This window comes from Aptenodytes patagonicus, chromosome 6, assembly GCF_965638725.1.
Source record: "Aptenodytes patagonicus chromosome 6, bAptPat1.pri.cur, whole genome shotgun sequence".
Lineage (NCBI taxonomy): Eukaryota > Metazoa > Chordata > Aves > Sphenisciformes > Spheniscidae > Aptenodytes > Aptenodytes patagonicus.
The window spans coordinates 52,112,729-52,130,000 of record NC_134954.1 but is presented as its reverse complement, the minus strand read 5'-3'; the positions used below and the strand labels follow the sequence as shown (position 1 = coordinate 52,130,000).

At 43.6% G+C, this 17,272-nt stretch overlaps 1 protein-coding gene across 2 annotated transcripts in view; it reads left to right on the top strand.

Moving 5' to 3' along the window:
- Positions 1 to 342: 342 nt before the first annotated feature.
- MAP3K20 (mitogen-activated protein kinase kinase kinase 20) overlaps positions 343 to 17,272 on the top strand; it is a 96,532-nt gene continuing 79,602 nt past the window's right edge. The window contains exons 1-2 of one of the 2 annotated variants that reach the window (XM_076342595.1): positions 343 to 473; positions 7,033 to 7,222. In XM_076342595.1, coding sequence (XP_076198710.1) covers positions 7,064 to 7,222 — 159 coding nt within the window. In that variant the 5' untranslated portion in view covers positions 343 to 473; positions 7,033 to 7,063. The remainder of the gene's footprint in view (positions 474 to 7,032; positions 7,223 to 17,272) is intronic. The other variant, XM_076342596.1, reaches the window with a different exon arrangement.

Below are 17,272 nucleotides of genomic sequence, written 5' to 3'. Positions count from 1 at the left end.
GCAGGCCATGAGGGGCCGGGCGCCCCATTACTCATCAATGCATGGGGGATGAGGGCGGTGGGCATGCGGCCCTCCTCGCCTGCCGCCTCACGCGCCCTTGGCCGGGGCGGAGGCGCTGGTGTGGGGCCGCAGCCCCGCCGGTACCGGCCACCGGCCGGCCTAACGCCTCGCCGCCCCACACGCCGCCCGCCCAGCCCCGGCACCTCGCCCCCTATAGGCGGGGCGGCCGCGCTGCCCGCACCCCTGAGGCGGTGGGGGCGGCCTCGCCTTGCCTCCCCCGCGGGGCCCGGCGCAGAGCGCGGGGTGGCGCCGCTGCGAGGCGGCGCGGGGGCGGCGGCGGCTCCGGCTCCCCGGCACCAACCGGAAGCGCGGGGGACGGAGCGGGAGACGCGGTCGCGCCGGTTCCAGCCTCCCTCGGCGGCTCCGGGATCGGCGCCGCTCGGGTCCCGCCAGCCCGGAGTCCCTCGGGGAAGGTGAGGAGGGTGAGGCGCCCCCCGCCACGCCCGGACGGGGGGCAGCTTTGGGGGGCGGCGTGTGCGGCCGGTGCGTCTTTCGCTGGGCGGAGGGAGGCGGCGGGCAGCCGAGGGGGCGCAGCGCGGCCGAAGAGCGGGGCCGGGCCGTGGGTGTCCCCGCCGGGTTTGACGTTTCCCACCCGCTGAAGCAACTTTGAAAGTCCTTGGAGGGGAGGCGCTCGGCCGTCCCGCCGCACGGCCTGACCTTGCGTCGCCCCGGGGAGCAGCCGCGGGCTGGTCCCGCGGCGCCGGCCAACTCCCCCGGGAGGCAGCGGCGCCCACGCGTGGCGGCGCGGTGGGGCGGGGGTCCCGCGGGCGCCGCTCGGGGCCGGGAGACGGGCCGTGCCTCGCCGTGCAGGGCACGGTGGTGTCCGCCGAGGGGCAGCCGGGCGGGTGGGGAGCGGCGGCTGTGCGGGACGGCCCCACGCGGGAAAGGTGCTGCCAGCAGTTGTCTTCCGAGGGGGTTGGGCGCGGGACGTGGACAGCCGGCGTCTGGCCGGGGGCCGCTACCCTCGCCCACCCCTCCACTCCTCAGACGGTGTTTCAAACGTTCACTTTACGTGCACCTGCTGCATTTTTCTGTTGTTTTGGGCATAAAATCCCTCAGGTTGGACTTTGAGGTGTGACTTTCCTTCCCCTTCATTTTCTCCTTTTCCCCCTCATTTTTTAAGTGAACTGGCATTCTTTTAATTTGCTATGTTCGCTCAAGTTAGTTCCTTTCCACCAGTATGCCTTTTTTTTTTTATCACGCGCGTGTGTGCGAGCCATCCATTTACCCCTCTATCCAGCATGCTTTGCTGTGAGTTTTAGTGACAGAGCCATCGGGAAAGCCATGGATCGTTACTTTTTCTAAATTCCAGAAGCAGAAATAATTTGAAAGCACTGGATTAACTGGGTCACTGCCTGAAAACATCATAGCTTTCCGCTGGAGGCATGTGGTTAGATGTTTTCAGGACTTTGCCCTGAAATTGTAAGTCCTCAGAAGCCTACTTGTTTTATCTATCAGTAATGTGCTTTGCATACCGGTGGCATTGTGTGAATAATGGCAACCCTGGAGAGCCCAGCTCACTGACGGAGGAGAAGGCAGAAACGCTGACAAAACCAAGGCCCAGATCCTGCAGTCATGCCTGTGCAAGGACCGAGCGGCTCTACGGTCCAGGGTGCAGGTTTAGCTGCCTTGTCTTTCTTGCATGTTGTTGCGTGCGTACTCGTGGCAGACATCACTGATGAGGTGTAATGTAAGTGAAGTGAGCAGTTTAGGGTTTCTCCGAGATAAAATGTTTTCTATTTAAAGTGAAGCCTTTAAACCCTTCAGTCTCTGCCATTGGCACAGCTCGGGTTGAAAATAGTTCTTTTCCTGAAGCACTCAAGCTGTTTAGGCTGAGTTGAGCTCTTTTTCCGTAGCACTGATGGTTATATAAATTCAAATAAAATTAGAAATGTTATTAATGGAAGTTATGCGGAATTCTTAGGTTCTGACAAAGGACGGGCTCAAAAGTTGTTGCTTCTGTAACTAAGGTAGTCAGAGCCATGCCTCCAGTCTCACCATCTGCAGGGCTGCTGCTCAGTCCAATTAAGAAAGTTCAGGAATTGTAGGGGTTGTTTACTTTATTTTAACTTATTGGGAGATTAGAACTTTAGGATATATTTAATTTGGAGTTGTGCTTGGAGTTTGTTTGCATCTTATCCATCAGCAGTTCATGATATGATTAAAGGATCTTTTATTTATAAAAACTTCTTTCTGCGGTATCTCTTGTAGCTCATTATCACTGTAACTCCTTTTCTGTTTTTGGTTTAGACAAGACAGTGGTTAACCATGTTTTGGTGTTTGAGGGTTTTTTTGTTGGGCTTTTTTTTTCTTTAAAAAAAAAAAAAGGCTAAATAACTATGCTGCTGCAAAAATCCAGGTTGATATGCTCAAGGACTGTAGGCCATGTTGGATACAAAGGATGTTGGGTCTAAAAATGGATGGTCAAAGATCATGAAAGCAAATGGGCTGTTTTGCCAAATAAGGAAACTTGGCACAATCTGCTGTGTATTTTAAGATAGCACGTGTAGTGTGCTACTACTTTATTGGCAATATGTTGGCAGCGTGCCTTCGTGAAAGAAGCACTGAATCCTGCTTTGTGGAACCACACAGTGAAGTGAGGGCAGCAAGTTGCGTGGTTGTTCCTTTTAATAAATTACAAAGGGTTTTCCTGAAGTAGTTGAATATTTAAGCAGCATCAGGTGCACGTGCAAGGTGAGGGATGCATTTTTCAGTTCTGCAGCCACACACTAAACAAAATATGAGTTGCAGTTACTGTGCAATTTGTGCTAAATTCTTTCCTGCCTCCTGTCTCTAACTTTCAAGTCCCTTAGTGGAAGCTCTCTATACTCTGGGAGTAGTAGCTGAATGACAAATGGTAGGGTCTTCTGGCTTGTGCATGGAATAAAGCAGAGTTGGGCTTGGCAGCACTTCCCCTACTGCGCAGGCTGTTTCTGCGGAGCTGGGAGGTACAAGTGAACGTGTCAGGTTCCTCCAGTGTTGCTGTGCTAGGATGCAGGGCAGGGCAGCCTGCAGTGCTGTTGGTTTGCAATGCATCTGCCTGGGTGCTTGGGTGCTCCCTCACCTTGCGGGAGTCTGGAGGGAGCAGCAGGCGTGGGAGCCCAGCAGGGTCCTGGGGAGGGACCCCTGCACCAGTTACTCTCCCAAAATGCTGTAATCGCAACAAGCCAGTGGTGGCAGATGGTTTCCTATGCCGGAGCACTTACTACTGTACTGAACTGAGCTTGTTGTGGCTTAATAGCTTGCTGCAAAGTGACTCTGCATAATTGAGTCCTGACAGGTTAAATACTAATGTTAAATAGTGTTAAATAATAGCCCGACATGTTAAATACTGCCAAATGCGGCTCAGATCTGTTTTTTTGGTGTGAAATGAACAGCTTCTAACAGCATGCACAAATAAGTTATTATGAGAAAAAAAAAAACACACGGGAGAAGCTGGAGATGTTCTTGCATGATTACAAGCTCATGTTAACCATGAGAAATAAAACAGAAGAAGGAGAAAGTTCCCCCCCATCCAAGATCCCATAGGAATAATTGAAATAACCAGCAATTGAATTATTTCTTCAAATACCTGTCATTCACCGTTTCTGAACTGTCACATTTTCATTTCATTGACAACAAGCAACAAAGTCAGTTGATGTAGTGTTCCCCGCTCCTACGCGACGACAGTGGTTAAACACTCAGAATGGTGCTGACGCCAAACCTTCGTTACGCTGTGTGCCTGCATGCAGGGGAATTGCCGTAACGCTCCCCGGCCCCAAGCCTGGAGACCCTGTTGCAGAGGACTGCTCTCCTGCCTGCAGAAGTGTGAGGTGTGAAGAAGTGCCACATGTTGTTGGAATGATGCACTTGTTTCAGATGCACGTGTAAGACTATGGAGTTTAATGAAGTACCTGTTTTTTTTTCCTTAACCAATGGTGTAAACTCAGATTGTTAAGTATCTTTTAAAACAGGATGACAAGTTAATAACTGTGTGTGGATTTGTCACATGCAGTTGTTACTCTAAACAGTTGTTTTCTCAAACATAATAAAGGGATTGATCTGTCTAATTGAGGATTAATAACCTTGCATCTGAAAACATGGAGTAATATTTAAACAGGTCTGTTCTTTCATCTAGAAGGAGAAGACTGTATTAGGCTGTCATTAATTACAGATCTCGAAATAAAGAGCGTCCCATGTAAATCTCCTCTACTTTCTCTGGAAAAAAAGCATCTGGAAGAACCTGATACAAACCAATGAACCATTCTTTAAATTACATTACTTTATTGTATGCTGATGCCTATAGCATCTGCAGCTGATTGACTGCTGTAGATAAATTTAAAATTGGGAAAGTGTTAAAAGAATGAACAATAGCTTCTGGAAATGCTTGTGTGCCAGGCACTACATTGCGATTGCATAATGTTTAGGTAAAGTTTTAAGCAGCAAGAAGGACACATCAGAAAAGTACTCACTTCTATTTATCAAGTGTCTAATGTACCATCTTGAGGTCTGTTTTCTGTGAAATCTTGGAATAACATCTTGTTCTATGTTAGTGTAACTTTCAGAAGTCAAATAATTTACTTGTTTATATGGATGATTTGGTTCTTCTGGGTGAACAGTAATTTAAAATAATTTGACAGCTCTTCAGAACTATTGAATTCAGATTGTGAAGGCCAGAAATATTTGTTTCCTGTGATGTATTTTTTTTTTCACTTGGTTTTCTGTTCCTTCTGCAATCCCAATTGCAACCATCTGTTATCACTGTTCATACTTCCTGTTAAATTTATGGTCCAGTCGGTGCATATGCTTTTGCCTATGAGTAACATTACTCTTCTGAATAATTCTGTTGTCAGTAAGGAGATTATTCACTGGAACATAATTACCCACATGCATAAACGTGTGCAGGGCTGTGGCCTTAAATTGTGAGGTCTCTGGGTTGGGAAGCTGACCTGTTTTATTTGTCTATAAAGTGTCACATATGCTTGAGACACCGTGTACACAGCATTAACTTGGAGCAACTGTTGGAGTAAACAAGGCAAATGAGCTTTTGTTTCTGAAGACCTGCTAATTAAGCAGCACTGGCAAAGAAGCAAAAAGTTAAACTGTCTTCACTACCCTCCTGATTTGCAGGAGTGACCAATTTCCTTTCCCTTGAGCTTTCTCTAAAGAAAATGCATGCAGGGCGGTGCAAAAGATGACTTCGAGATGGCAGGAAATCTAATGACAGCAGCAACAAGGTTAAAACAAGAACAAAAGGTCAGCAGAAGAGTCCAGGCACTTGTATTGGGGAAGGAGTCGGCAGGGTACTGGATGAATGGACTTTATTTCACGTCCCATGGGTAACCCCTGCTCTGACTTGCAGAGCTGGGGAAGGAGCACTTGTGTTCCCTCACTGAGAGCTTTGCAGGCTGGCTGTCAGTGAAAGGCGTGCTTGAAGGTTGCTCCCTCCTAAACGTGATGCCTTTTGTAAACATAGTAAAGTTGTCGTGGTCTGGTCAGCGCTTGCCTTTACCCTTACGGGTGGTGAAGAGATGTAAAACGAGACAGGCAGTTTCAGAAAAGGCTGTATGTTATCTTATGCAATATGTAGAAAAAAATGTTGGTATCTTCATCTCTCATTTGGAGAATAGCTGCAACCAAATAGTGCCAGAAATTTCTGGTCAAATGATATGTCAAAATTTTAATCAGATTAGCTGCACAATCAGGAGAGCTGGGGGGGAAATTATGTCTTTGTGCGTATTACAGAAGGGACAGGGATGAAGGGGTTTTGGCAGTCGGCAGTGCTAGGTGTATTACAGGTGCATTTCCTAGCCACAGACAACACATAATGTGTGGATTCCATCTCAGAAAGCCCTATGGATTGGAGGCTCCCAGAAGACACAGTATGTTTTGGTACTATAGTTAGACCAGTATAACTGGAGGTGTAATTTTCACCAGCCACCCAAAATCTCTGTGTCTTTTTTTGGCTTGTTTTATTCAAACCTGTCTCTTTCATTTTATGCTGATAAGTTTACTTTCATTAGTTGCAAGTATAGTAACTTTTGCTGGTAATTGAAAATACTTTGTCTAAAGTGGTGCATCTGAAATGATCCCGCAGCAGGCTTGCAGATGGTTCTGGAGGATGCCATGTCCTGCAGTCCCACTGAGGACCTGAGGCTTCCTGATCTTACACCATTAAAAAACCAAACCTAAAATTAGTCATTGTTCATGCATTTAGGTGATAACGTTTCTTGAAATTCACTATGGGCATAAGCTTTATCGCTGTGAAATCTCCAAGAAGGACATTCTGTTCCCCTGGCAGCAGACATGGGATCATCTCTTCAAACTGCCGACACCAACCTTGGCACAGGTTGCAGAATTTCACATACTGTAATCCAGATGAATTACCATGTACTTGCGCTTTGTTATAACGTGAACAGAACTGAGTCACTCAGGAAGAGACGTTTACCGTGGTCAGGTTTTTCCACATCCTTGCACAAAGCACTTCTACCTCACCCTGAGCGCCGGCAGCGTGCGTGGTACATGCCAAGGTGCTGCTGCCCGCCTGCTGGAAGGCTGCCTGCCCGGCCTCGTGCACGGCCATCGCGGCGGGAGAACCAGCGTGCCTGGCATGCCTGAGCTCCTAGGCAAGCTCGGAGCGGAGAGCATGCTTCCTGTCCATTGGCACGCTTTGCTTGCGTTGGGGAAGGCAGCGATGCACCTGCCTTTCGCAGAGCCGCTTCCGAGGTGTTCGGGAAACGTCAGTATTGCTCTGAGGAATATCTTTAGTCATTTCTGTCTCCTAGCTGCTCCTAATAGTTCGTGCAAATTATGCAAACATTTGCACAGCCTGTTGGGAGTGTGAGTTCCCAGGCTCTTTTCCTCTTGTGCCCTGCAGATTTTACTGTAGTGTGTTTATGGCGACTGTTTCTGGTTTTGGGGTGTCTGAGCATGGGCAAGAAAGTCCATAAATCCACAGAGCATATGAGTTAATGAAAGCTTTTCTCTTTACAGGTTTTGCTGTGGTATATTTTGTCATTATGAGATGTCGTCTACCAGTGCTTCATTTGTGCAAATTAGATTTGATGACTTGCAGTTTTTTGAGAACTGCGGTGGAGGGAGTTTCGGGAGTGTCTACCGAGCCCGATGGATTTCTCAGGACAAGGAGGTGGCTGTAAAGAAGCTGCTCAAAATAGAAAAAGAGGTAAGAGTTTACTTTTTGTTCATTTTGCCTGCTGTGGAAACAAGGACAGAAACTTTTTTCTAGTGTCTTCCATCCTCTATCTAATTGAGGCAAACTACCTTGGGCTTTTTGTTTGTTTAATTACAAAACCCCGTAACTGGATGATGTTACAATAAAGACATACTGAGGGGGCCCCAGCCAAGGGTTTCTCTGATTTAAAGCATTATTGTTTTACTGTTTGCTGTCCTCCCCCACTTTTCTTGTTTAGCAGCTCCTCTCTGCCCTGGCCCTGAGGAGGAAGAGCTCTAGCTTCACCTGTGGAGCTAGTAATTTCCCTTTGATACCACTGGGCATGTCGCTAGATAGGAAGAGGTAGTGTTCACTGTCTTTGCTTGCTTCTGTTTTCTCCTCTTTACATCTGGTCTCTTAAGCGCTGTGGTTTGAGTCTGTATGTTCACTATAGGCTTAGCATGTGTTGCTCGGTGTTGTCTCTTCCCTGCCTGCTGCAGGTTTTGATCTGGGGTTCCACTATCTCTGAGTTAGTCATAGCCGCGCTTCGGCTTGGTGTCATCTTGCAGCGAGGTTTAAGCCTAACCATTCTGCCAGTCACCTTTCCTCGCGGCATCCTGTGCACCTGGAAAGGCGGACAGGTCCTTGGCAATCCCGTGAAAAAAGGCAGAATTAACTTACTGCACCTTTACCAACTAAGGTTGGTTTGAGTTTTTTTTTTAAAAACTTGACCCTCAGCTTGGAACAGTCTCAGCAGAGACACAGTGTATGTCGTCGTCACAGCGCTCCAGTCTGCCTGCTGGTCACTACCCCTGACGCAGCAGTGAGGACACACCAGTGTAGTGATGGACAGCACAGTTACTGGACCGCTGTTCCAGCATGACTATATCTAACTTGTATACAATATCCTCAAAGTATTTTAGGAAGACAGTTATAAGCTGGAGAACAGCAGAGCAGTGCTAGGGATTATATGCTTAGTAAATAATCAGACACCAAAGTTCATCTACTGCTGCAGCAACCGAGTTAGCGTGATTACATCATGCTTAGTGATGTGATAAGCATGTTTGATCACGATTAAGCAAGTTGCTGTCTAAAATAATGTGGAAGGATGTCGTGATTTTTCCAGGATGGTGGGAGATGTACACCTTCTGTCCAATGTCAGTTTGTAGTGTTCTCTTTATTTCTACTACTTGTTAATATCAAAAGATATACAAAGACAAGTAAAATTGGTGCTATGCAGTATCAGTAATGCGCTCCTTAAAAATCAACTGGCTGGCAGATCTCAGTAGTGGTCAGTGAAGTATCTTTATTGAATAGGTGTGTTTCTAGTGGGATTACACAGGAGTCTGTGCTAGACCTGTTGCTAGGTACTTCAAGCGTTTTTGAAAGAAAATTTAAAACCAATATTACTACATCTTGTGATGGCATAAACCTTAGTGGAATGGGAAATGATGAAGAAAGTAGGACAGTCATATGTATTGCTTGACACAGTTGGACCATTCAACAAAAATATTTTTTTTTAAAACAGCCAAATACAATGTTCAGCTTGTAGTAATGAGGAGCACAGGTTGCACACTAGGAAAAGGAAATCATATGCTGGAAAGAATTTAGTATAATTTAGGGGTTTATTTAGGGATTAATGAAGACTTGCAGCTCATTAAAAGCTCATATCATGGTGCTGTTAGGCAACTTAGGTTAATGTCCTTGCATATCCAAATCAGGATCAAGTCATTTGTAAGAAACAGGCATGCTTTATCTTGGTATGTGGCACTGGGGAAATGGGCAGTAGGTGCAGACCCGGTTCTGTTGTGTTTAAAGGAATGTAAACATACTGGAGGGGCAGCCCAAGGGGGACTGCAAAACACACTCAAAAGAGTGGAAAGTAGGAGGGCTGTGGGGGAGTGTGTGTCAGAAGGGGGTGATGGACATCATCCATCAGAATGAGTTGACAGAAGGGGAGCAAGTGCCTTCCAGCACAAAATTGTTTATTTTCCTTCAGACTGGTCATCATTTGCAGCTTAAACTAACATGACAGGTTATAGCTGGGAGCAGCCTGGTGTGGGCACCTTCTCTTGGAATTTTTCTGGGGAGACAGCAGAGAGCAGAGAGGCAAGTGGTGATGCCTTAAATAAGTCTAGCAAGTTTTGCCAGAACTTGTCTGTCAAAAACCGTAGAGAATTAAAAAATAAGAGCTTGTTTACAAAAATTGCATTTTCATATGGAGAAAATGCTGGGCTCGTTTAATCTAGTGCAAAAAGTTATTACAAGACTATATAATGGTTGCGATCTGAAGCCAGACAAATTAGAATGGGAAATAAAGCACAAATTGTAAGGAGTGAGGATGGGTAACTCTTGGAGCAGACTACAAAGGGAAGGAGTGAAGATGGAGAATCCTTTCCATCTCTTCATGTCTTCACATTGAGATGTCTTTTTGGACAATTGTTTTTGTCAAGTTGTTGAGCTCAACACAAGAGCAGCTTGCTGAAGTATAGTGGCCTGTGATGTACCGGGGGCCAACCTCAGTGGCCTAAAGGTCTCTTCTGACCCTAATGGCTGTCAGTCTGTTTACATACATAGTATGCAGTATGTTTATCTGTAGTGATGACGATAATGAATATCTGTGACTGAACTGTGCTGAAAGTCATGGCAGGTCAATGGCTTTTCTGATAACAATAGAAAAATAACTTGCCGTAACTGTAATGTATCTGTGTTTAGTAGATATTTGGATGGTTTGCATTTAGTCCAGAAAACTAATTGTTACCCTTTCTGGTTTATTTGAAAGGAAGTGTCCTTTTAACTTCATGACTGATTGTCTTGTATTTCTGTTAACTGCTGCCAATAATCCGTAACAACTAATTAAAGAGAAAACAGAGGAGAGTTGGGAAAAGCCTGCTCAGAGGAATTTCGTGCTAGCCGAGTCCAAGGGCACAAGCCAAGTCAACAGAGCTGTAGTATCATTCTGCAAATATGTTGTATCTGTTTCATTTTATTAAACAAGCCAATCAAAGCCAGCAAAGATCTTGAAGGCTTTATATTAGCCAAGTGGCTAACAAGTTCTAACATGTGAAACAAAGCAATTTTTGTTCCAGTATATACAGCATAATATACATATACTAAAATACATGCTCAGAAAAACTTACAAATACTTGGAAGGGTGTTGCTCAGGCAGATTTCTTCAAAACTCTTTAAAATTTGATAAATGGGAAGACCTCTGCAAGGCATAAACTTTTTATAGACAGGCAGTAAAATGTGACTGTACGGGAAGAGGTGTGTTTTATTCACATAAACGTACAGCTAAATAGGTGTGCTGAGAAAAATAAATATGCTGCAAGGCCTTGATTAGAGTATCAGATCTGAAACTCTGGACAAGACTTCTGCTGATTAAGTAAACCATAGGAGTGTGTCTTGAGTGATTAAATAACAGCAAAAACAAAATTAAATTGCCGTTTTACTATCTAGTCCAAGCACTTTAGCAGTTTTAGGTTTTAAACAAGGAACAGTTCCTTGTGAATCGTCTTATGGAAAATCAAACTATCAGCATGATGCTTATGATGCATGTGGGGGGAGTAGAAATGCCTCCTGTAGTAGGATGTGCGCTTGTTCCTTTTGCCCTAAGTGATAATTATGTGCACTCATTGAAGAAAATGACACACCTACTACTCAGACAGTTATTTGGTATTTTTGTGAACAATTTATACGAATTATTGGCGAAGCCCATAATTTGGCTCCCACTGAAATGGGTGGGAGAGATTGGGCCCAAAGGCCTTATTCTGCAAATTGCTAGCAGTTCTTTTGACTCCATTATCTGGAGCAGATAACTGCTGGAGCGAAATGTTACAACCTGTTGTTTTATGCTATGCCATGTTAGCTTTTCACTGAATAGCACTCACCTCCTTCGATTGTCCATACATCTCTGAAGTTCACCTGTTATTTGTCACTGCTTTTGAAGGCTGTGCTTTTGGCGGCTGTTTTTTGGCAGCTGGCATCTGAAGTGTGGCTCTTCACTGGGAGATTTATTACTGCTGGAATTTTACCTGAAATTTTAATTTAATTTTAATGTCACTGCTCTTTGGAAGTACTCCATGATCCACGAACTGTCTCTGTGCTATTGATGGACAGCAGTATTGCATCTGATTTGCTTGCTTCAGCTGTTACAACCACGGTACATAGGTACAAGATTGTTTGGTTTCATGCAGTACAGCTGTTCCTGAATTCCTTCAAAATGCTGGTGGTGGTCTGTGCAAACTGAAGGAGAGTGGTGGAAAAAAACCCAGTAAAATGTAACGGTAATCTTACTGGGAAGTACTTCTGGTGAACTAACAGAACTAACGTGATAAAAAATGTTACACTGAGTAGGATTAACTGTGCATGCTTTGTTCAGTCATGTCTGTGCAATGCATTTGAGTTTTACGAGACTCAAAAATAAAAACATGTTTTTACTAGTTTTGGTGCTGTATTGCTGGAAGTCTGACTGCCATGGAAATTAATTTTATATTGTCAGGTTTTCTTGTATGTAATACATGTGCAGTAAGCTTTAGGGGGATCTTTTAATGCTTCATAAAACTTTTAATATGGAATATAATGCAGCTTATTCACTTTTTTGATTTTTATAATCCACTTCTGGAAGGGACTGTCCAGAAAACATGGTTTGTGCCTGTACCTTCTGAAGGGGATGAGTTAAGTATAACCACATGCATGTCACTGGACTCGCCTCACTCATGTTTGTAGTCCTAAAAGAGAGCATGTGGTAATTTTAATGTGGGTCATGAGAGTAAGGACTGGGAATGACTTTCAAGAGTAACAAGAGAAAAACAACAGAGTAAAATAGAGCAAACTAAACCAAACCAAACTGAAATTGATACTTAGCCCTGACAGGACTAAAAATAGTAGATGTTCTTTTTACTTTTGGTTTATAGCTGGTATGGGTGCTTGGGTGCCAGCCTTGAATGACTCTCCACACTGGGACCTGGCTGTAACGAAGGGCAATTTTGATGCTTTTTTAAATTATTTTATTAGCTCTTTCTAGGAGCTCCTACTCCCTTACCCCTCTCATGTCTGAGTCAGCAAGTATTGAGAGTGATTCAAGGTAACATCTGCCAGGAGATGTCTGGATTTACCTGGTTCCAACTCAGAGCAGGGGGGAAGACAAACCCCGTGTTTCTAACCCATGGTCCTTTGGTGCTATTGCTAATGAACGGTGAGAGAGGGCTTAGAGTATGTGCTATATAAAGGTACGTAAGGTGTAGGAGTCAAATATAGGAACTTTCCAGAGATATATGTGCCTATATTGGAAAATTGCAGAGTTCACAAAAACCCCATTGTATATCCCTAGAGTAAGTGATCTCATAGGAACCCTTCCAGCTCCATATTAATTTAAAGAAATACTGCTATATCTTGTTAACAGCTAAAAGGAAATACAACTGTATTTATTATACCAGAGGGGTGTCTTAAAATGTCTTTGTTTCTGTTTTACAGAGTGGTTATTTTGCAGGGTCTTCTGTTTCTTTTTCATATTTTGGTAAAGGAAATGGTTTAGAGCACTCCTCTTGGTGCTGACTAGGGTATTCCCAAAAGGTATTAAGACAATACTTGGTACCCTTTCTAGACTGTGGAAGTTGTCAAAATGGGTTCAGATGCTCTAGCTGTTGTATATTCTGTATCTTGCAGAATAAATTGTTTCGGATAGGATAGACTTCTGCAATAAATCTCTGACTGCTTTTGAGTTTGCCCTACTCTTGGCTTTCATTCAAGGGATATTTTCTGGAGGACTTTATTTTGTAAATGAATGTCATGTTTTCAGGTGTCAAGAAAGTCACTGCGTTAGATTTTCTTAGTGGATGCTTTGGATAAGACTGTATCGTAAGTGTTGAGTGGCATATGTGTTGCAGCCAAAATGATATCAAAACCCCATTGGTATTTGGGAGATACCAGTATATGAAAGATGATGTAGCGTTGCTAGAATACAATTATTCTTGGGAAGAAGAGGCTTTAGTTTCATTTTGTTTGTTTTAAGAAGAAACCATTCCTCTGCGTCTCTGCTCCCCAAAACAATCTCGGAAACGTATCAATCCAGGCACAGAAACATAGTTGTCTGTATTTTGCTACATTTTATTGTAGTGGATTTTTTTACTTGTGTATTTAAACATTTTTATACCAAGTTCTTCATTAGATGAGTAATGTCTTTCAGAGTTGCTTCATGTAAATAATGAGTATTTGTAGTACGAGTTGTGTGGCTTACTGAGGTTTTTTGACCAGCTTAATTTGAGATTCTTACTTACATAGGCTTGTGTATACACTCTTAATTCTTTTAAATCAAGCCAATTTTGGCTTCATTTGATTTAGACATTGGCTTCAATGAAACTGGCATGTCAGGGCTGGGCCCAGACTGGCAATCTGTGGCTTCAAAAGTTATTTTGGGGCAGTTGGGACATAGTGGCCGTCAGCATTGTCATCTTAGCTTGCAATAAATGAAAAGCAATTTCACAAGTGCTGGGAATCGTGCTGTAGCTATATTTAAGAAGTTACCCTATCCTTTTTTTATCAGCTAAACCATCAGATTTTGTACTGGAACTGTATAGGGTTAAGTGCACATGTCCTGTTGACTGGTGGGCAGCTTTGAACAGTTACTACATAAACAAACTTGATATACAGGTAAATTAATAAGCTAAGATGCACCAGATTTGTCTGTTGCTCCCTTTCACCTGACTCTCTTGGAATTGCCCTAAACTTTGTCAGCGTGAAGCAGAATTACCTTGCGTGTGCTGCTGGTCAAGAATACATGTGCAGTTGCCATAGCTTGGTTGAGGCACAGGAACTTACCGTGTGCCTGATCCCTGGGTTAGGAATATCTCTGTGAGGTTTACCTCAATTATCTTTCATTTTGTTTTTTCAGAAGGTGCAACATCTGCAGGTAAACAAGTTTTTATGCCAGTTTCCTACAAATTGTGAATAAATCTGTTTTATAATAGGGAGAAAATCTGTCTCTTTCTTACCCTTTTTACTATCCACAATATGCAGCCTGTTAGGATATTATTAAGTATTCTTTAGTTTCATAATTAGTTTAATTCCATCATATATTGTGTTAAAAATTATTCTGTCAATCTGCTGCAAATTTTTGTTTGACAGTGGGTTGCTCAAGTTGCCAGTAGATACTTAGCTGCAATTAAGGGTATTTTTCCTAGGTTTTTTTTTTTTTTTTTTTAATTTTGCTCTAGATATGTTTCTCCCTTTTCTGTTTTCTTGTTGCATGGGCTCAGTTATTATTTATAATTTGGAGGAGAGGTTGCGTTGCTTATTTCTCCATGCCAGCAACCCTTGACATCAAATGGCAGCTCTTTTGTTTCCCCTCCCACGACATTCTCTGACCCCAAGCTTCTGTTGAAGTGATCAACTGCAAAATGGTATTTTTGGATGTTAAAGCTGTCCTGAAGCTTTGCTGTAGAAATGTCATCGATATGGAGGAGATCCTTTTCTCTCTAGGTGGTGTTTTAGACTGTTGCAGGCTCAAGCAATTGAGGGTTGGTTCAAGTTAGTCTTATCTCTACGTTTATGTAACTATATAGTTTTCTTAAAGCAAGGTTACAGTACAAAATCGCATGGCAGGTGAGACCTAGTGGTGACTTTAGAGTATGGTAAGTGATTGCATGTTTGAGTCTCGAGTGCTTTGAGAGACAGCTGACAATTTAAATGTCTGTGACCCTCATTGAAATCTGTTGGTGTTGCAGTCCCTGGGGACTCTAATTAAATAATTTACATGCACTGCAGCGTACGGAATGACAAATTATTGTTTCTGCTAATACCAAAGTTGCTGTTGAGGTGTGAGGAAGTATTGTTTGAATCTAACACAGTTTCTGGCCTGTCGCACGCCTGTGTGATGGTTCAAATGAAGTCGGGGATCTGTGCTGGAGTTGATGTGATCTGAGTTTGGGACCATCGGTTTCCTGGAGGCTATTTTTCACAGGTGTATTCAGATCTGAGCGCAGGGGCCACAGTCTTTGGTTGGGGAACCCAAACTACCTGCCACTCACATGGTAGCAATGGAATTTTGAACAACACGTTTTGTCCTCTTAAGAGAGCAGTAAAACACTTGATAGGACTAGACATGCCCTCCTTCACTTGCCCTTTTTTTTTTTTGTCCTTAATTTTTGACTGGCTGCATATGAGTTGTATAACGGTCTGGGGCACAAGATTTTGTTGAAAAAAAAAAGTTGAAGAAAAAATATATAAAAATATATAACCTAACTTTAAGGGAAGCATCAAAATCAATCTTTTTAATTGTAATGATGCAACTAAGACTGTAAAAGTTACTTCACATTTACCTATTGCCACTTATTAAGGTGCTGATAGAGAAAGTTTCCTTTTTAAGAGGACAATATAAACAGTCACCAGGAAACATTCAGACCTGTTTATGTTAGCTGGAGGCTGCAGAGGAGCCCAGAGAACAACTTCAAGTGTTAACTCTTTCTCTCATACTCAATTAATGGTGCTAATACACTGGGGAGATGAGGCCAATAAGGGCAAATATGGAGCTGCTCTTCTGGTCCAGCTGCCTCCAAACTGTCCTGTTTGTCTCTTTAAATGTGTTTCATCTGTTACAGTTCAGCTACTGGGGAAGAATCCTATTTGCAAATACATGTTTGTTTATTAGATTAATGTTTAGTGAATCTGCATAATTTATATTTAAGAAAGCCAGCTCCACTGGGAAACTGGGTGACTCGAGTACCAGTGACCATTTCTGTGCCTCCTCGGTCCCCTCTGCCGCTTGGCTGCCTGATGCCTGGAGAGCGGGGCAGCCTCTTGCACGCAGGAGGGCCCCCCCCCTACGGCTGCACCTCCTCGGTGAAGTAGTGCCTGCCCCCTGGATGTCACTGAAAGGGGACAGTGCCACATGTCTTCCACTTCTCTTCTTCTGCCTCTGGTTGCTCACTTATTTTACTCCAGAACTTCTGAAAATTGAGGTTCCTTGTAGCTAAATGTTGTAAGCAGGGGAGAGAAAAAATCATGTCATGATACACACCTGACCAAATAGCTGTGGGTTTTGTGTATTGGGCATGTGAGTTTCCAGTAGCTGCATCAAAAATAAGCATGGTTTGTAAAACCCCTTGAGCTGCTGTAGGAGAAGTGAGGAAGCTATTGGTAGACACAAGAAGACAACGTGCAGTTGCTTTGTATGAAGTTCATCTTTGGAAAGTGGAAAAAACAAAAGGCAGGCATGCAGGCTGGGCGGGTGTCAGCTTTTCAATGGAAGCTGAGGCTCTCTACAAATTTTTATCTGGCAGAAACAGAATAGGAGAGGTGAGTAGGTTGTTGTTCTGGAAACTTGTTAAAATAATCTAGTTGCTGCACCCTTGAGTGAGTGACATTTTCCAAGAGGATATCTTTTCCTCTTCCGTGGAAGAATCTCAGAGCAGAGAAAATGTAGTGCGTGCCTGTGTGCGGTTAGAGGGGGAAAAGCACAGAAATCACTTTTTGTCTAATCATATAATAACCTTAATTTTAGTAACATCATATGCATTTGAGGCAATCCTATCAAAGATGATGGCTTATAAGTAGTGATTGGTGGTTTTCCTTTTTGGTGAATTCTCTACTTTTAATCTCCTAAACCAAGGAAAAGGCTTTTTACTTTGACCTCTTTGCGATGTGTCTGTGTATGCTGAGGTGCTGCGTGTGACGTAAGTATGTAGCAACAGATGGATAAAATTCTGAGCTGTTGAATTGCTCTTCCTTTTGGATGTCACCTTGCTAGTACCCCCTGTAAGAGTTTGTGAGGGCCCTAAAGCAAGTACACGATCCAGAACCCCACTTGTTAGGACCACACATTTTGGAGTTCTGCTCTTAACTTTTGCTTTTTTGGTTGTTTATGTATTTGTACCAAAGTCTTTATTGTAAAGTCTTCTCTCCAAGCCAGTGTCTCATCTGTCCTGTGCAGAAGTTGGCAGTAACGTGGTTTCTGGTGCTGTGTCCCAAGTGGTTTACTATGTTCCCATTGCAAACCACTTCCCTGTTAGCGCTACAATTCTGCAAGGAGTCCTGTGATTTTTCACTGACTGGGAATAAAGCTTG